This window comes from Lethenteron reissneri, chromosome 58 (genome assembly GCF_015708825.2).
Source record: "Lethenteron reissneri isolate LAM-NWPU_2019-01 chromosome 58, ASM1570882v1, whole genome shotgun sequence".
In the NCBI taxonomy this organism is placed as follows: domain Eukaryota; kingdom Metazoa; phylum Chordata; class Hyperoartia; order Petromyzontiformes; family Petromyzontidae; genus Lethenteron; species Lethenteron reissneri.
In genome coordinates this window covers 10,530,310-10,551,322 of record NC_083836.1, presented here as the reverse complement: position 1 = coordinate 10,551,322, position 21,013 = coordinate 10,530,310, and the positions used below count along the sequence as shown (strand labels likewise).

Genomic DNA, 21,013 nt, shown 5'->3' with positions numbered 1-21,013 from the left:
TGCTAAATTAGAAGTTAAGTCTGAAATTTGAGAGAGAGACAAAACACAGACACGGAGACAAGGGAGAACCCATTGGGGTACCTTCATCTTTACTCTTTGGTTCTTTCGGTAAAGTCACATAGGTAGAAATAAAACAAAATAAATCACGACGTTTAGATAGCATGTACCATTCCAGGTGAAGTAAGTGTTGGTAAGACAGTGTCTCACCAGGGTTGGTACATCAGCATTCAGTCCTTGTTGGACCAAATCTTCAATGATTGCAATGGTGTCAGGCACAAGAACTTTGGTGAAAAGAGAGACCACATCGAAACTAACAAGCAAATCTCCTGGAGATAGTGAGATGTCTTTAATTAGAGAAACCAAATGAGCTGAATTAAGTACAGCTGAGGTGGTCTTGCCAGTGAATGGAAGCAAGGTCAGAAGAAGAATTCCCTCATCAAAACCCACCACCATAGGGCCCATTGCATCTCCGACCAGCACCACTTAGCCAGTGAACTGGAGCACGTACACCGATCCCTCAAGATGAATGGTTATACGGACCATACAATCCGCAAAACTGTCACCCCAACCATAGGGAAAAACATCTGAGGACCCAATCAAAACCATCACTTTGCCATACATAGCAGGGGTCACCAAAAATATTTCCAAAATCATGAACAAGCACAAGATCCAGGTGCAATTCAACACAGTACATAAAATTCGTGATCTGATCCCATCTGTGAAGGATGTGATCCCTGACATGCAATACCCCTTCTCTCTATTTAAGGCCTCGACTTTAATTTAGTTTAATTAGCGATTTAGTGTGATTTTTGTGTGCTTCCTTTTTATTTATTTATTTTGACGCATGCACGACCATACCAACTAACGCACCTTTGGTGGGGGGGGGGGGGGGCGGCCCATGCCAAGTTGCACACCTTCGGTGGGAGTGAGGGGGACATTTTATTTTGTGTTAAAAATGCTATTAAAAATACACTAAACGCTCAGGTAAATTCTTCACTGTGTGATGTCACCCCCTCCCCGATGCATGCAGTTACTACTATACAGTCGTATAGGCCGTAGATATGACTGCAGAGCGGCCAGGAAGATAGTGGCTGGGGGAGGGGGGGGGGTCAGGGGTAGCAGCCCAGCCCCAGCCTGCCAAGGTGCCACCTCGGCCGGCTGGACAGTCTAGGCGAGGCCGGAGGCTTTGCACGGGACTAGGCCTCACCATGCCACTCTGTCAGATGAGTACTTTGTGCTATAGAGTCGATAAATACTGCAATAGAGTCAGCATGCACTACTGTTGTGATAGCAGGTATCACCACAGTCGGTATGCACTGCTGTAATCATAGCAGGTGCCACCACAGTCAGTATGCACTGCTGTAATCATATCAGGTACCACCACAGTATGCACTGCTGCAGTGAAAGCAGGAACCACCACAGTATGCACTGCTGTAATCATAGCAGGTACCACCACAGTCAGTACGCACTGCTGTTATATTTTTAAGTGTAGTTTTGAAATATTTTTTTGGCCCGGGCAACGCCGGGTATATATGCTAATCTATTATAAAGCACGGCGTTCCGTTTGTCCATTTGTCCGTCAACTACATTATCAGGCCTTCTGAAAGAATCTGACAGACAGAAAGTGAAACCCCCCTAGATGTGGAGGTAAAGAGTTGATCCAACAGGTTCACTAAAATTGTCGACCCCCGCCAAATGTTTTATTCTGTTAGCATTTATACCTACACACCCATCATACTACTATAGAGTCAGTAGTATCTACTACACACCCTACATACTAGTTTGTTAAAATAGCCACAACGTGACCCATTGGATTTTTTTATTAGTTTGCTCAATAGATACAAGTAAAATCTCGATTAATACAATAATGACGTTACATTGCCCTTCTAGATCATCACATGACACCTTCACGATCTAACCCAAAATAAACGAATGATCATAACATTGGTCATAAAATCCTCCTGTACACGTAACAGTAGGTGAAACCTCATTGCATTCTGATAAAGGTCAGACTCAGGTCTCAGAGTTATCTGCAATGAACAATTTCCAACGTGGAACTTCCATGAGCAACAAGGCCATGTGTTTAGGTTTTTGTTATTTCTTAGTAGGATGGGGCGGGCTACACACACTCCGTGGACAGATGTCCCAAACGCCGTGTAGAGTCCATTCTCCCTATCGCGCCGCGTGTGATTAGCATAACGCGAATTGGATATAACACGATGATGAATGTATTAGGGAACGCATTTTTTTTTATAACGCGGAATGCGAATTGGATAGAACGCGATCGAGTGAACAGAAATACGTCGCATAAGTAGGAATAAGTGGTTGTGCGGCTGCCTCGGCGTAGCATCACACAAGGCAGTGGGATGCTGCTGGATGCTTCTACACACTTACCACGCACCTCAGTCTTTGTTCGGCCCGCGTTACGTACCTCACGTGTTATCACGGGCTCTGCTTCATGCTATGTTATATTTTTATTATAACGTGATATTTCCATAACGCGGTGTTCTTCAGGAACGCAGCTACTAGCGCGTTATAGGAGGACAGACTGCACCTTGCGTTTAGAGAAGGGGGAGGTTGGGCTCGCTGCTGCCCCACCGAGTGGTGACTGCATAAGCGGGGTGCGTGTTGTACTTTTATATGGGAAGGAGAAGGTGAGGGATAAAGGACTTAAGAAATGTAGTGGAGGGAGCAGGGGTGGTGGGGGGGGAGAAAGGGGGAACACAAGGTCATGACCACAGCAGCACGTGGCCCATGCTCTCTCTAAGTGCTCTCTGCGTGCAATGATCGCGAGCCACGCACGAGGAGTTCACAGTGCAACCACTCTTTCCACCTCTATAAAAGGACAACGCCTGGGGTTTTGATCTCTGCATCCCATATGCATGGGCGCACGCACAATGTCGACATCCATGGACACGCAGAGGTCGCCGGGTGAACATCCACAAAGAAAGAGAACTAATTTACTGCAGTGGAACATTCTATAGACGTAATGAACACATCGACTTCAGTTGTGTGGCAATCCATAAACCAACACACAGACTCCGGTCATCCTCACAGCAGCGGCTTTTGGCCGGCCACGGAACACCGCATTGCGCACTTTCAGATGTGCTTTTGCGAGAGTCTGGAACGCTCTGCCTTCCGATATTAGGAAGCCAATGGTGCTACGCACTTTTCACTCGTCGAGATTGAAAACCATTTATTTGGAACTTATTTTTGTGTTTGACCTTCCCCCGCATCTTCCATTAAAGCACGGTGCGAAAAAAGTCCAACATAAATACATAAGCAGAAACAAATATTGTGTAGTCCAATCAACCAATTTGACAGGATTCACTCGTCTGGCTCTCATCAGTAGTGTCAGGCTTGCTAGAGAAATGCTGCTTGTTTATCCGATGTCATTGGTTAGAACACTCCCCCAAAGAGATCGGTCCTTGTCAGTGCAAAGAGCAATGTTGTACAGGAAGCCTGAACTGCTGATGAATTCCAGAATATTGAAAGAGGGGGGTAGTCCTGACTCAGGCATAACTTGTCTCTGAGCTCAGGCGTGCTCAATATCACATGTACGTGTACAGAACGGAAGTGATATTGTTTTTATTAACCCAAATAATAACAATGATGACAATAGGGGTGGTTTGCCAATGGGTCATTTCAGAGCAGCTACGAGCAGAACTGTCTTGAGAGTCGTGTGCGTCACCGTGGGGAGTGGTGGCCTCGTGGTGAGCGCCAAGGTGCCCAACCACACCGCCCCCTTGCGGGCCATCACCTGGGAGAGCCCCCCGCTGCCCCGAGTGCCCCCCCGAGTGCCCCCGCCCCCCGCCACAAGTCCCCCCCTGCCCCGAGTTCCCGCACCGCCCCCCCCCAAAGTGCCCCCGCCCCCCACCCTGAGTGCCCCCCCCCCCGCCCCGACTGCCCCCACCCGCCCCGCGTTTATCACGCCACGTGTTTGTGATGTACCGCACCTGGGGCCGGTGGCTCCCCTGCCTTAGTGATACATTATTTATTAAATAAGTTCCAACATACACACGGATGTGCTGTATGTTTCGGAGAACTTAAACCGTACGTAGCCAACCGTTCTAATCGGAAGTGCACGGGGGGGATGGACAGCAAACTTAACACGACAACAAGCAATCTCGCCAGCGACAACTTGGCCATGAACCAATGCCTCAGCCTGGTACCCTCACTAACGATCACCTTTCTGGGACCACGTTGCTGTCACCATCCTAAAATCGAATAAAACGATCGCTTTTTGCGGACACGATTTGGCTATCACATAAGATAGCTCAACGAAGTGGGCTTCACATCATGAGACATTTAAAGCAGGCAAAAACTCGCGTGATCTTGATTCAAAATGTGGAGATAAAAACCGGAGGACCCGGATAACATTGCACGCGACCACGGGGATAGAGAGACACGCAAACTCCAAATACACAGCAGGCGTCAGGGTTGGAATCGAACCCACCACGACCTCCTGTATATCAAGCGATGGAGTTAACATCTCACCACCGCGGTGGCCCGGTCTGGAAGATTCCAGGTGAACAGAGTGGACTCGAATCGGCTAACGAAGAGAAAACCCCACCACAGCAGAGTAGTGGTGCAAGCCGGGAAAAAAAACCCACGAGTTTCAAACAATATCATGTGCCTTGAAATTGAAACATTTTAAGACTATAACTTATGCGTGTAACGTTCCACCACCGCACATTTATTCGCTCGCTCTTATTACATAATTACTCAGAGGCATGAGATGGAACCGCAGACGAGCGGGAAGGTCGCAGCTAATGTGAACTGGCACCAACAATTGTCCATGCTCTGCAGTCCTCTCTCGATATCGCGGTGTTATCACGCCAATCAATGAGTGTTTATACATGTGGGAAGAAACGTGAGCAGCCAGGACATTCCCACGTGCGAGGGGGCAACGCTCTATCCCACACAAACGGAACAGGTGGAGTCCACATTTTCGCTTTACCGCTTTCTTTCTTGGCGAGCCAGGGTTATGGCACCTCGATGCTCACGGGTAGGGAGTTACACAACATTTGATGCGATCCGCCAGCCCTCGCTGCTCCCTCCACAGTGCTGGATCACAGGCCACGTGCAAAGCCACCACCGCCCGGCTGGAGAGCCATTGTCACTATTGGTGGGGTGGGGTGGGAGGGATGGTGACACAGTTGTTCACAACCTCAGTTTGATAACGACAGTTTCATCACGCGAACTCCGGCCATCTTCGCTGTAGTTACTCTTGGCTGGTCAATGAACAAAGGCGGTCACCGCAATGCGCTGCACTTGTGGCAAGTTTGGCACGCTCTTCCTTCCGATATTAGGAATCCATTGGAGCTATGCACTTTTAAATAATCATCTAAATTGACAATTCATTTCTTTAGAACTGATTTTTGCCTTTAGTTTGTTGTCTTTCCCCGGCACCTCCAATTAGCACAGTTGGCTACGTACGGTGCGAAAGAAGTTTAACATACGTACAACCGCGACTCACATCAGTGGCAAATTCACCAACCTGCACTGGCCAGCTTGATGAAGCAAGGTCATACAACTCCCATGACTGACGAGGCATGGCCTGACAGAGGGCTGCTGTAAGTACTGAAGCTATGTGTGATTGGTTAAATAGTAAATATTCGAACGGTTATGTTACACGGCATGCGTGTCTGTCCTCAAAATATATCTCCCGTAGACCAGAATGAACATTATAAAAACTGAGAACTTGAAGCTAGAAAGATGACGGCATTGCAAGACCCTGACGGGATGTGATAACTTAGGAGAGGCCTTCATCCAGCAGTGGATTGGTGAAAGCTGTTGATGATGTTTCTCTTCTATTCCTGCGTGTGGCAATATGTTCAGGAGCTAGATGCCAATGTCAGGGTCTTCTTGCCAGGAAGAGGGTTTCTGCAGATAGTTTGTGTGGTTTTGCTCTTCCTCCTCTGTTGAAGAAAGAGCGCAGACTACAGTGGCTTGATTAAATGGTGAAGATTGGCGAGATGTCAACTACCTCGCCTGGTATGCAGAAGGTCGTGGGTTCAATACCGACCCTGACGCCTGCTGTATATTTGGAGTTTGCGTATCTCTCTCTCTCATTATCATCACGGTGGCTAGGAGATGTTAACTACCTCCTCTGGTATGCAGGAAGTCGTGGGTTCGATCCCGACCCTGACTTCTGCTGTATATTTGGAGTTTGCGTGTCTCTTTCTCTCTGCCCGTGGTCACGTGGATTTTTCTCTGGGTCCCCCGGTTTTTCCCTCCACGTTTAGAATGAACGTCACTGGGTTTAGAGTATGCGGCTGCAACTATACATTTACACTTGAGAGGCCACTTCGCTGAGCTGTCATTTGTGGTAGGCCACGTCGCTTCTGTAAAAGAGCTACTACATAGCGGCTCAGTGGGACCTTACCTGGTAAAATAAAAGACAAGTTAACTTTAGTTTGTACCATGGCTTGTCCTGAACTTTCAATGCAAGTAGGAGAGCTGCGCATCGGCCAGTCGATGAAGTTGCAAATGTGGTTGACGGGGGTGAGACGACCCTGATGCCTGCTGTTCTTGCATATTTGGACTTTGCGGTGTCTCTCCCCGTGCTCACGTGGATTTTCCCCTGGGTCCTCCTCGTGGTGGCTCCACCTGTCACGCCGGTGTCGCCATCAACGCAACGAAACCCACCGTCATCCGGGGGCGAAAATGGGCGTCGTTAGTTGGATTGATGGTTTATTATGACGACGACGATTATGGTGGTGGTGACGAAGATGGCGACGACGACGAGAGCGTGCGGCGTTTTGTGACCGGCAGTGTTTTTTTAATTGTTTTTTGCTTTCCCGATGGATTGTTGGGTCACGCCCGACGGGACATGGCCGCGTGCGATGCAATCCGAAGGCACCGTTTGACGCACGAGACGAGTGCACGTTGAGCAACCTCCCTTGTTTTATTATTAGCGTAGACATTTAAATAAATAACAATCACAAACGTGTGACGTACGTACACGTTGTCGTCGTCCCCTTCCCCCGCATGTAACATTGTCAAATTCTCGATAAGAAAAGAAAATCGCCTCCCTGTGTCAACAGAACATAGGTCAGCCGCTACAGGGCCACGCGGGGCCTTTATAACCCCGCTTACAGAGGAGGTCAGAGCAAGGCAATTCAGTGGCGGGGTGGTAGTCGGATTCATAGAGCTACTCACCCGAACAGAATGGTCAGCAGATTTGTGGTCGTGTTCATAGGCTGTCAAATGGCATGGCCCTTTCTTCAAGAAACAGGGTAAATTCAGCGTACTATAACTGCTCCTATCGCTCTGTATACTCTGCAAATATAGCAATGTTATCAATGTTCTTCGTCTTCCTTTGTATGGCTCCCATAGACTTCAATGTTAAATCCTCCCATCGACTTCAATGTTAAATCCTCCCATAGACTTCAATGTTAAATCTTCCCATATACTTCAATGTTAAATCCTCCCATATACTTCAATGTTAAATCTTGCCATATACTTCAATGTTAAATCATCCCATAGACTTCAATGTTAAATCTTTCCATATACTTCAATGTTAAATCCTCCCATAGACCTCAATGTTAATGACTGGGTATTTTTGCATTCCGCCGCCACCCGGGGGCTATCGGCCGAGTGGGTTCCTCTCTGTTGAAAGCGACGATGCGATGCACGCCGTTTTACGCGGCGATGTGCAGCGCGGCGTGCAAAGTTGACTTCATTGTTTGTCGAGCGATCCGCGGGAGTCGCTGATTTTTGTTGTTGTTGTTGTTGTTGCAGAGCCTGGGCACAGAACGCTGCGAGCACAACTGGCGGAGCACAGCAGCAAGCCACGCACAACGGTGAATTCAACCTCAATTCCGCAAGATCGTTATCATCGCCGCTGCTGCTCTTTCATTCCTTATGCATAACCGCGATACATAATGAGCACATATTGTTTGCCAGCTCAGTGGTTGCTTTGTTGTCAGAATGGTTGGGTTCTGTGTTCCGTAATTCTTGCTTTCCCGGATACGCAAGCGTAATCGTGGTGAGCAAACGGGTGCCGCGTGGCGAGATGTTAACTCCCTCGCCTGGTACGCAGCAGATTCGTGGGTTCTATCCCGACCCTGACTCCATGTATATATGGAGTTTGCGTGTCTCTCTCCCCGTGGTCGCGTGCATTTTTCTCCGGGTCCTCCAGTTTTGTCTCTCCTCACTTAGAATCAACACCACGCGGCGTTTAGAGTGTTTGGCTGCTGTACATTTCCGCGTGATAAGCCACATTCGTTGAGCTGTCATTTGCGATGGCCAGGTCGCTTTTGCAACAAGATTTATGTAGCTCAGTGGGGGCCTTACCTGGCAAAAAAAAAGAAAAAAATGTGTTGGTTTCCTTGCCATTGCCCAAATGTCTTCTTCTTGGTTCTTTCGGTAAAGTCACGTAGAAGGGAAGTAATAAAATAATAAAAATAAAACATAATAAAATAATTCTCACGACGTTTTATCGACAGACATGTTCTTCACCTGAGGACGGCTGCTTGCGTTGTGGCCGAAACGTCGTGAGAATTATTTTATTATGTTTTATTTGTATTATTGTATTACTTCCCTTCTACGTGACTTTACCGAAAGAACCAAGAAGATGAATCCCTGCAGTCACGAAAGCTTTAAATCGAAATTGCCCAAATGTCGTTTTATTTCGGTTTGCAAAGACGGCGAGGGCCGCTAATTCCGGACGCGGCGAGAACCCCCATCGCTGGAGGTAGATCGCTGAGCAGCGACGGTGACGCTGGGAACGGTTCTCCCCACCGCTCCGTGTGTCCCCGCAGTGACCTCCGTCTCCTGCGACTTCGACGACCACAGCGACCCCTTCTGCGAATGGAAGCAGCTGTGTGAGGGGGACGACGGCGAGTGGATCCGGACCAGCGGGCCCACTCCAACCGCGAGTTCGGGGCCCAGCGGAGACCACACCACGGGAAGTGAGTGGAACGCGCGATGGGGGGTGGGGGGGGCGAACAGAGTAAGAATGACGGCGTGAACAGCGCTCAATCGTTATAGTCGACGGGGAGGGGGGGGATTGGGTTTTAGACATTTGCAGTTTACGTGTCTCTCTCTCATCATCATCACTGTGGCTATGAGATGTTAACTACCTCGCCTGGTGTGCAGGAGGGCGTGGGTTCGATCCCGATCCTGACGCTTGCTGTATATTTGGAGTTTGCGTCTCTCTCTCTCATCAACATCATCACTGTGGCAAGGAGATGTTAACTACCTCCTCTGGTATGCAGGAAGTCGTGGGTTCGATCCCGACCCTGACTTCTGCTGTATATTTGGAGTTTGTGTGTCTCTCTCTCATCAACATCATCACTGTGGCTAGGAGATGTTAACTTACCTCGCGTGGTATGCACGAGGTCGTGGGTTCGAACCCGACCCTGACTCCTGCTGTATATTTGGAGTTTGTGTGTCTCTCTCATCAGCATCATCATCACCGTGGTTAGGAGATGTTAAATACCTCACGTGGTATGAAGGAGGTGGTGGGTCCGATCCCGAGCCTGACGCCTGCTGTATATTTGCAGTTTGTGTGTCTCCCCCTCATCATCATCATCACTGTGGTTAGGAGATGTTAAATACCTCACGTGGTATGAAGGAGGTGGTGGGTTCGATCCAGACTCTGACGCCTGCTGTATATTTAAGATTTGCGTTTATCTCTCATCATCATCATCACTTTGGCTAGGATATGTTAATTCCGTCGCCTGGTATTCAGGAGGTCGTGGGTTTGATACCGACCCTGATGCCTGCTGGATATTTGGAGTTTGTGTGTCTCTCTCTCTCCACATTTAGAATCAATATCACGCGTTTTGAGTATTTGGGTGCAATACATTTCCACTTGATATGTCACTTCGTTGGGCTATCATTTGTGGGCAGGTTGCTTCTGCAAAAAAGAGCTGTACCGCTCAGTGGGCCTTGCCTGGTAGAATAAAAATGGGTTAAGTTTTTTAAAGTAAATATGTGTCCTTAAACCTTCCACCACCCGACACAGTCAATTGGTAAGGTTGTGTCTCGTAAACAAAACGTGCCAATTCTTTACTAGTGTCGTGACATCGCTGGATGTCACCATGCTGTGGGTGCAGTACCGGCCCTAGAGGGGCACGGTGCGCGCTGAATAATAGCGCTGGATGGCACCACGCTGTAAGTGCAGTGCCAGCCCTATGGGTCAGGGTGTGTGGGTGCCGACCGAAGGATAAGATTGTGTGAGGCCATGGCACTCTGGTTGACCCGGGAGTACACGTGACCGATTAAGTTGACAGGGGCCCCAAGAGGGGGCTAGGGGGGTCACGTGATTGGGACCCAGATCCTTCCCGAGGATTCTGGAAGGTGGACGTGGCCATGCCACAGAGAATATAAGCCGGGTCCCGAGAGATACCAGGGTTGTTATTCATCCTGGAAGAAACCCTTCGTCTGCGATCTCCATTCAACGAGTCTCCAACACGTGGACCCGGCCCGAAGTCGTTGGTCCCGGTCCCTCGTAACAGTTACGTAGTAACTAAGGGGAAGTTCGCCCGTATGTTGGAACTGAATAAAATGTGTTGCCTCCAAGTCTACGTCTGCGACTCAGTTGAACCCATTACACTAGTGTAGTGACTAACTCGGAGACGATAAGACTTGGAGGTACTTCTTTTATTTAACGAGCACCATCGGATTATACACACCCTACGTGGGTACAAAATCAACAGTCACTCACCTATAAACAACTCTACGTTGGTTGCTAGCCTATACAAAACACTAACCGTCTAAGACTGACGGCACTGAACCGAGACAGCCAACAACTATCTGGCAGCACAATATCGAGTGAAGATGACAGGGACAATGGCGACGAGATGACAGCGATGATGGCGACGATCTTGAACAGCACGACGAGGATCCCACTCCAGCGACAGCCACGAGGTCCCTCACTGGGGCCCCTCTTGTACTCTCAGCGTGGCCTCGCTCCGCCCCGGCCACGCCCCCTCTCTGGAACATGCTAGCGGGTTCCCGAGGCTTCCCGATGGGCCCCCCTCTGTGACCTTTCCCCTAGATGTCTCCCTCTCGTGTCTATCATGGCCTACTGACTTCAATACTGCAGTAGAACACAGTTCCACTTTTCGCCAGCAGCCAGCACTATACCACTAAACTTGTACAGCACACCGGTTGTGTGTTGGAGAGTAAACCCACAACACAATTTACCACTCGAGTACCGTGACGTTTCGCCAGGAATTACAACAACCATCCTCGTCAGGGGGCAGCCAGAGTTGTGGAGAAATCCTTCTCCTGTTTCAATATAACTCCAAAAAACCTATATTATGGATAATATTGGTCACTTTAGCTGGCATGTTAAAGTGCTCATGCGTGAAACCTGCTGTGGCTTTGGCATGAACTAAATATTGTTATATTCTATTATTATTGGTACTAATAATGTCAATAATATTGAATAATTGTTAATACTGACATTGAATAATATAACAACAGGTTCAATTAAAAGTGTGCTGTTCGAAAAAATGGAAGGGACCGGAAAGAGAGGAAGTCCTAACAGAAAATGGCTGAATAATGATGACGACATCATCAGAGATTGGTGCCAGGAAGATGTGTCCACTGCTTGAGCCACACTGGCACTACAAGACGGAGAGGAATGTGTTGACAAGAAAATGACATAAACGTGCAGATGGACACCTACTAAGGGCGATCTGCCCCATGGATCATGGTGATGTGATGATGATTTTTTTTATTAACAATGAACCATTTATTTTTCCACTGGTTTCTACAATGAGTCTGTTCTTCATCGGTTTCGTCCAGGTTCTCCAATAGGCAAAAAAATAAAATTGCTCGTGCTATCGAACTGGTATGTGATAAGCATCGCCAGTGCTGAAACATTCGGCGAGAATTACTCAGTTGAGATTAGTCGCCGCATACGGCTAAAATACTGTCAGGACACCTCTTTAAAGAGAGGCCTTCAGACCTAATGAGGCTTTCCTGGGCGAACACGCATGCTGCAATAAATAACACGATGTAACACAATTTTTGATCCTGGGTAGTAAGTGTTATTTCGTAATTGCTTATGCCTAAAATGTATATAAAATGGCTATCATTCCCCACAAACGTTGCTTTTGTGACAAGGACAGTAATACTCTTATGGGTGTTAGGTCACATCAATCGCTCCTTCCGTTTAGTACCGCCACGTTAAATAGATTTGAGTTCATTGAACCCTTCCAGAGGTGTTACCCATGCAGTGTTTAAGAGTAAGTTTCCCCGTGATAAGCCACTTCGTTGGGCTATCTTTTGTGGCTAGGTCACTTCTGACATACCTGGTCAAATAAAAAAAAACTTTATTAGTTTAACTACCTCACCTGGTATACAGGACGTCGTGGGTTTGATCCCAACCCCTGATACCTGTATAATTGCAGCTTGCATGTTCTCCCCGTGGTCGAGTGGATTTTTCTCCGGGTCCTCTGGTTTTCCTCACCACATTGAGAAACACGCGTTTAGAGTATTTGGCTGCTGCCATACATTTCCACGCAACAATCAACTTCATTGGGCTATCATTTGTGATGGCCAGGTCGCTTCCAAAAAAGAGCCACATAGCTCAGTTGGCCTTACACCTAGTATAAAACATAATTTAGTTTTAGTTTCATTCGTTTTAATGGTCAAACTCTGCCTTGGTTTCGCGCTTCGGGGGCTCATCATTGACGATCAGTCTTTGCTTCGCAGAAGGAAACTGGGGGTAGCCAGATACAGCGCACGCGTGCTGACAACGCGCACGCGTGCAGACAACGCGCACGCGTGCAGACACAACGAGATGACACCCGGTGTTCCACGCGGGCGAGATTCAATCTCCGGAATTGGTGCAGAAATGAGTGGACCGAATCTCTCCACGGATCGATTCTAAAATCGCTGGCACGGCGTCCGAGAAAACGTCGCGTGGAGGGCTCTAGATGTTATTGCTATGCCTGGTGCCACATTAGACAGTAAAACAATCTACTTTGAAAGTGCCGGTATAAGTGAAATGGCCGTAATTGGGGAGAGAACTTTGGGAAATTACGCACGGAATCGTGGTTCTCGTTCAACAAATTGATTTGTTCTTTCACTCTTCTACCCAGATGTAGTTTCAATCAGTCCTGGACTCTGAACACCATAGTAATAATAGCATGACCGACTCGTTGTTATCGGTAAACGGTGACACGGAAGTGTTTGCGGTTGAATATCACAGCCAGGCTGGAAGAGTGGACTTTGCTAGTTTATTTTGTTGAAGCGAGCAAATGCGCCTTTCTTGAGTGACCCATAGGATCTTCTTGGTTCTTTCGGTAAAGTCACGTAGAAGGGAAGTAATAAAATAATCAAAATAAAACATAATAAAATAAAATAATTCTCACGACGTTTCGTCTACAACGCAAGCAGCCGTCTTCAGGTGAAGAATGAGACACTGCCAAGCTAGGAGCTTATATATAAGCTGAGTTGGAGGTGGAAGAAGAAGAGAGCCTTAACAAAAGAATGTGCATATCAAGGCTCTCTTCTTCTTCCACCTCCAACTCAGCTTATATATAAGCTCCTAGCTTGGTAGTGTCTCATTCTTCACCTGAAGACGGCTGCTTGCGTTGTAGCCGAAACGTCGTGAGAATTATTTTATTTTATTATGTTTTATTTTTATTATTTTATTACTTCCCTTCTACGTGACTTTACCGAAAGAACCAAGAAGATGAATCCCTGCAGTCACGAAAACTTTAAATCGAAATTTGACCCATAGGAGTCAAGCGGGAGGTCGCCGGCAGCAAGAATGTGATACAACAACAAATTAACTAACAGTTCTTGGATAATTTCCGAGCCAACATTTACGAACCCCAAGCATTTATCATTTAGCAACCCACAATCCTTAGACATGCGCTTAGAAATGTCTGCAGTCGCAACCCGTGCAACTGCTCGCTCGCGCCATCTGCTGGCGGACGAGGCCTTCAATAGAAGGAGCTCTGGAGAGTATTTGGTCTAGCGGGCGCCGCGATGGCGAGATGCTAACTCCTCTCGCCTGGTATACAGGTGGTCGTGGGTTCGATCCTGATCCTGAACCTGACCCTGACGCCAGCTGTATATTGGAAGTTTGTGGTGTCTCTCTCTCTCTCTCCCCGTGGTCGCGTGGATTTTTCTCCAGGTCCTCCGATTTTTCCCTTTACATTTATAATCAACATCACCACGCGTTTAGAATAGTGGGCTGCTATAAAATGTCCACTTCATAAGCCACTTTGTTGAGCTATCATTTTTGGTCAGGTCGCTTCTTAAAATGACGTTAATACCTCAGTGGGCTTTGCCTGGTAGAATAGAGATGGTTTAGTGTTGTATTTGTTTGTGTTCGGGTAATTTGTTTACCTTATTTGTACTTTGCACTTGCATCGTTATTTTTGTATTGCTCGTTGTTGTAATATTCGGAACTCGTGCCCCTACTGGACATCTGTGAGAAAGAGCTTCATAGCTCATCGGATTCCTTCAGTCTAAATAATGAATGTGGACCAATCCGTTTCAAAGACAATGCAGCATATACTACCAGAGCATGTTTGTTGTTTGCATGTTCACCACAAGCATGTGTGGTTAATGCAGTACATGATTCCTTGCAAAAGGTTTCTGTTCGGAGTTTGAACATCTTGACACCTCCTGTGTTATTGCCAAAGAGGGTAACACTTATTTTTATATTTTGATGTTGGCAAAAAGGTCCCCAAAGCTTTAGGATATCAACGCCACAGGCAGTTAACATCCCACGCGCGTGTGTCTGTCCCGCCCTCAGACGGCTGCTGCAGCTTGTCTTGTGGGGTGCGGTGGTGTAGCGCCCGCTCACAGATTATCTGAACCGGTCCCTGGCCTCCCCTAGGTCGACTCAGCCTCAAATGAGTACCTTGTGCGGTGTGTAAACATCGCCACTGAGGAGACAAAGGCGGTCGGGCGTGGTGCTGGCCACCCACCCCCTCGTGTACCGTCCCGGCCTTCACAGGTGCTCTTCGCTAACAGCACTTGCCCCCACAGTATGTGAAGGCTACACGGGGTGTCTTTGTCTTTGCCTGCCCCGCCCTCAGCCGGCTGCTACATCTACCTGGAGGCTCACAACTTCATCGAGGCGCAGACGGCGCGGCTGCAGAGCCCCGCGGCGCGCTGGCCGCGGCCGGCGTGCCTCCGCTTCTGGTACCTCATGAGGAGCGAGGACGCCGGCATGGCCCTCAACGTGTACGCCAAGGCGGGCCCCGGCGAGTCGCTCGTGTGGTCCCGCCGGGGCCCCCAGGGAGATGCCTGGAAGCGGGGATCGGTGACCCTGCAGGCCACGGTGGAGGTCACCTCGGTACGGCACCATTCCGCTGCTCTGATGGAATCACCAGAGACTAAAAATAATCTCCCCCCTCCACCGCACGTGTAGCCCTAACAGACTGTTTGGGGAAAAGTGCTGCTAGCTAGTAGCGCCCATGAAGGCCGGAACAAGTAGCGCCACGCCCGGCCGCCTTTGTCTCCCCAGTCGCGATGTTTACACACCCCGCCAGGTACTCATTTGAGGCTGAGTCGACCTAGGGGAGGCCCAGGACCGGTTCAGATAATCATCACCGGTGTTGGCCGTGAGCGGGAATCGAACTCGGGTGGCCAGGTTGATAGCGCAAGGCACTACGCTTCGTGTTACCTGTATCCTCATTAGGACTCGTCAGAGGCCGATTGCGGCAGCGAACATTGACGACTGCATCGACGAGCCCCCATTGCTGTCAACCCATACGGAGTACCCCGTAATTATTGTTTCAATACCTCACATTTTGCTTTGTCTATTTGTGTGTCTACCTTGTGATGGGATTTTGTAGGATGAACGTTGAGATGTATAAGGGGCCAATAAGGTCTGAATTGGTCTGTAACAAGTTAAGGCACTGATAAGGGGTTGACAGTTTAATGAGCCCCGAGGACGAAACCAGTCTACGGCCGCGTCCTCGTTTCACCGCCTCCCCGCTGCTCTTGGGACGGCCGCGTGGCTCGCAACCCTTCGACTTTGGTGGAAACCGGGACGACAAAAACGGCCACGCATTGGTCCGCCACTGCCCCATCCCTCGCCCTGCAAATGACCCCCCTTGACGACGCGTCTGCTGCTCCTGCTGCTCCTGCTGCTGCTGCTCCTGCTGCTCATGCTGCTCCTGCTGCTGCTGATCCTGCTTCTGTTCCTGCTGCTGCTCATGCTGCTCCTGCTGCTGCTGCTCCTGCTGCTCCTGCTGCTGCTGCTGCTCCTGCTGCTGCTGCTCCTGCTGCTGCTGCTCCTGCTGCTGTTGCTGCTGCTGCTCCTGCTGCTCCTGCTGCTGATATTCCTGCTGCTGATGCTGCTCCTGCTGCTGATATTCCTGCTGTTGCTGCTCCTGCTGCTGCTGCTGCTCCTGCTGCTGCTCCTGCTGCTGCTGCTCATGCTGCTGCTGCTCATGCTGCTCCTGCTGCTGATGCTGCTCCTGCTGCTCATGCTGCTCCTGCTGCTGCCCTTGTGCCCCTGCTGCTGCTCATGCTGCTCCTGCTGCTGCTGCTGCTCCTGCTGCTGCTCCTGCTGCTGCTGCCCTTGTGCCCCCGCTGCTGCTGCTCCTGCTGCTCCTGCTGTACCCGCTGCTCCTGCTGCCCCTGTGCCCCTGTGCTCCTGCTGCTCCTGCTGTACCCGCTGCTCCTGCTGCCCCTGTGCCCCTGTGCCCCTGCTGCTCCTGCTTATGCTGTGTTTTTCACAGTTGGTGCTCGAAGGGGTTCGAGGTCTCACGTGGCATGGGGACGTGGCAGTGGATGACGTCTCTGTGCTCGAAGGATGCGGTGAGTTTCCTCGGGGGGTGGGGGGGAGAGGTGTCTACGCCATCTCATCACATTCTCCATCATCGTTTTATATCGCATCACTTTCTATCTTTCTCGATGCCAAAATCGCGGATAGCAAGTTCGTGAACCACGAGGGAACACTGTGCTCACATTTCACTTTGCAAATTAAGGCTAATCAAAACATCCCAAACACGTAGTAGTAATAATAATAATTGTTATTTAATGTGACCATCGCTCATGGATACTGATGATCAAAGCACCGCAGAATTTGTGAGTCACGCAGAGTTTGTGGCGACGAGCGGGAAGGCAGCCAATACTAACAGCCTCCACGAAGTGACGGTGACGTCCCCACGGCGCCTGTGCCAGGCTAGGTGCACTTTGAGGTGCACTTGGGAAGCCAGCCGGAACCGGCGCGCCACCGACAACCTGCGCCGGCTGTGTGACCCCACGCCGCTACCCACACCGCTTGTTTTCTTGCACGGAGTGAATCGCGTGAAATGTAATTTTAATGTTTAAACCAATCGAGCTGCTTTGGCTATTGGCCCGTGGTGAGTCCGAGATGGCACTAAACCTGGCGATGCGCAGCCAATGGGTGGGGTTGACCCCCCCCCCCGGAGGCTCCGCGAAGTTTTGGGATTTGCTGTGACCCTCGCTAGCAGCAGCAGGAGCGACGGCTGCTGGCCATTGAACCATCAGTCACCGCATCATCATCGTCGTCGCGCGCGACGCTTTCAGGGGCGCTTCTAGCGGCTGTCTGGAACTCTCCCTCCGACATTAGGAAGCCATTGGAGCTGTGCCACTTTTAAATCATCTCGATTGACACATTTTTTTGAAACTGCTTGTTGATGTTGTTGTGTTTAGTTTGTTGGTCTTTCCCCGCGCCTCTGACTAGCACGGTCGGCTATGTACGGTGCGAAAGAAGTTCGACATACGTTTGTAACCCACTGCGCCTGTGTGCTTCGTTATCTCTCTCCCTCTTTGTCTCTCTCACAGAGTGTCCTGACGAGTCATGGACAGACCCAGGTGGGCACGACGCACTGCACCACCACACTTGTTGCTTGTAACTGTTGTGAGCCCGAACCTTAAACATCGAGTCGCAAAGAGTGGCACGGGTCTTTGGAATAGATTTTGCTGTTGCATAACTGAAACAATTGGCCGATGACGTAGTGTTTATTTTGAATGACCCCGTGAGCCAAGAAGCTCCTAAATCGGGGTTCATTGACATAAAACAACAACACCGGTCGCTTCTCTGACATACGCGACGCGTCACAGTAAAAATAAATCAAGAATAAACAATGACAGATGAGCAATTTTTTTTATTGCAAATCATTATCGCAAAATAAAAATGGTCCTCTTTTTAAGATATAAGTTAAATATAGGTTATTATCACATCGCACGGCTGTATCTCTAAAAATAATGATTGCAATACTCTTTTGGTAAAAATTTAAGTAAATTAAGTAGGCCTACTGCAATCTGTTTATAAAGGCAAATGGCGATTACGTGTAAAGAAAACCCTTGACTACAATTAGGGATGTGATTTTTCGTGATATAATTTAGCAAATGTATTTCAATTCCAGTACGAATAGAGGTATTTTAAAAGTTTTCTAATCATTGCAATTTTAAAACCCATGACACTCATAACGAAAGTGCCGTTAGCTATGCGATAATCAGCTGAGAGCCACGGAAATGATTACGTAATATAATTATCACGCTCTCAATAATCCAGGCAAACATTTTTTGTTTAAATCACTACTTTAATCAGTGACATTAAATTAAAAAGACAAACCCAGAGCAGTTGCACAATTTTGGTCGTGCGATGCAAACTACGAACCGCAACGTTGAACCCACTAGGGCAGGGGTCCTCAAACGTTTTAAACTGGGGGCCAGTTCACTGTCCCTCAGACCGTTGGAGGGCCGGACTATAGTTAAAAAAAACTATGAACAAATTCCTATGCACACTGCATATATCTTATTTTGAAGTGAAGAAACAAAACGGGAACAAATACAATATTTAAAATGAAGAACAGTAAAGTTAAATCAACAAACTTGCCAGTATTTCAATGGGAACTATGGGCCTGCTTTTAGCTAATGAGATGGTCAATGTCCGGTTCCATATTTGTCACTGCTAGTCGTAACAAGTGATGCAAGTGTGCATCCGTTAGTCTAGATCTGGTTGGAGATTTCAAATGTTTTCTTCTGGAAAAAGTTTGTTCACAGACATAAGCGCTGCCAAAGATGGTTGCCATTTTGAGTGCATTGTTCCTGAGATGAGGATATGTCTCAGAGGGGAGAAATGCATAGAAATTATGAAGGCTGCTTGACTTGAATGCGTCTTTCAGAGAGTCACAATTCTGCACTTCAGCCAGTTCCATTTGGTAAATTGTATCCACATTTTCAATGTCAATAGAAAATGGGTTACGGAAAAGCTGTATGTCCTGTTCATGGAGATGAAGCTCTTTAAATCTAAATTGGAACTCCTTTTGCAATTTTTCCAGTGAATCCACACATGTTTTGTTTGGGAATGCAACCAATGGTTTTACCGCTAACAGATTTTGAGTTGTGGGGAGATGGCAGAAGTTTTCCTCCTTCACTTGTTTGATGAGGAGGCCTAATTTTACTTCAAATGCTTTGACATGTGATTGCATATCACATATGAGCTTCCCCTTTCCTTGAAGTTGCACATTGAAACTGTTGAGTAGCTCTGTTACATCTGTCAGAAAGGCAAGGTGCCATTTCCATTCTGCATCATTGAGCTCTGGTACTTCTTTGTTTTTTGAAAGCAGAAAATCTGTAATCTGTGGAAGTAAGTCATAGAAACGTTTCAAACTCTCCCTCGACTCAGCCAACGGACTTCTGTGTGGTACAGAACATCTTCATAGTCAACATTTAGCTCAGACAGAAATTCCTGAAATTGTCTGTGGTTTAGTGCATGAGCTCTAATGAAGTTAACAGAGTCCCACTTCAGTGATTTACTACACAGCGCTTGTTGGTGGATGAGGCAGTGTATGGCTATTGGATGAGAATGGTTATGTTTGTCCATCTCTTGGTTAATGCGAGCAATTACTCCTTTCTTAGACCCCACCATGCTAGGAGCACCATCAGTTGTCACACTGGCTAGTTTAGCCCAGTTCAGCTCCAAACCATTCACAGTTTGGCAAACCTTTTCATAGAAATCCTCTCCTGTAGTTGTTCCTTTGATGCTTTGCAGTGCAGCAAGCTCTTCTGTGACTTCGAAATAGTCATTCGTCCCACGAATAAAAATCAGAAGTTGTGCAGAATCACGAACATCATTGCTTTCGTCGAGTGCCAAGGAAAAATAGGAAAGTTTTTTTGCGGAGTTTTGCAAATGCTGATGGAAATTGTCTCCCATTTCTTCAATCCTCCGTGTAATTGTAGGTCCTGAAAGACTCACTGTACTAAATAAATCGGCCTTCTCTGGACACATCTCTTTGGCAACAGAAAGAAGGCATTCTTTAACAAATTCTCCCTCAACGAATGGTCTGCCAGTGCACACTATTAGCTTGGCAACTTGAAAACTTGCTCGCAGTGATGAAATATTTAGCTGCTTCTGCTTCACAAAAGTATTTTGCTGAGTTGTTAATGCATTTTTCAGTTTTAATATTTTATCTTTTCTCACTTCTCCGACCAAACAATCATATTTATCTTTACGTTGAGTTTTATAGTGTCGACGTAAAATGTATTCTGTGAACACAGACACTATATTCTGGCATATCAGACACACAAATCTTTCCTTGTACTGCATGAAAAAGTAATGAGAAGTCCACTGTTTTTTGAATATCCTACACCGAGTCAATTTTTATCTTTCTTGACATCATTGTTTCCTAGGGAGTCAAAATTGCTATTAGTAAAATACCAATATATATACAGTGCTACAAAAACAATATACCAGCAATAACTTTGCCCACACAGAGACATACAGACTGCACTGCCCATCAATGCAGTCTGATTGGGGGAACTCCGCTTTTACCCCAAGCTCACACTGGTGCGGGTGCCATTAAAAAGTTAATTACACCTGCAGTTTGGTTCACAGATCGCAGTGCGATCTGCGAACTCGCATAGGAATCTGATCGCATGGGGGAGAAGACCCATGCGATCCGATTCCACTGCAGGAAAAAAGAAGGCACATGTGCCTTTTTTCTTCCGAATCTAATGCAAGTTCAGCCATACAAGCATATGGCTGAACTCGCACTGCTCAGAGATCGCAACAGTATGAACCGGCGCTTACACAACATACAAC

General features: G+C 47.9%; 1 protein-coding gene across 1 annotated transcript in view; it reads left to right on the top strand.

Annotated features, from left to right (window-relative positions):
* The first annotated feature begins 7,093 nt into the window (after positions 1 to 7,093).
* LOC133357580 (zonadhesin-like) overlaps positions 7,094 to 21,013 on the top strand; it is a 92,394-nt gene continuing 78,474 nt past the window's right edge. Inside the window, exons 1-6 of the mRNA XM_061575568.1 lie at positions 7,094 to 7,241; positions 7,747 to 7,808; positions 8,769 to 8,918; positions 15,024 to 15,283; positions 16,677 to 16,755; positions 17,749 to 17,778. Of these exons, the coding sequence (XP_061431552.1) occupies positions 7,174 to 7,241; positions 7,747 to 7,808; positions 8,769 to 8,918; positions 15,024 to 15,283; positions 16,677 to 16,755; positions 17,749 to 17,778 (649 nt within the window). The 5' untranslated portion in view covers positions 7,094 to 7,173. The remainder of the gene's footprint in view (positions 7,242 to 7,746; positions 7,809 to 8,768; positions 8,919 to 15,023; positions 15,284 to 16,676; positions 16,756 to 17,748; positions 17,779 to 21,013) is intronic.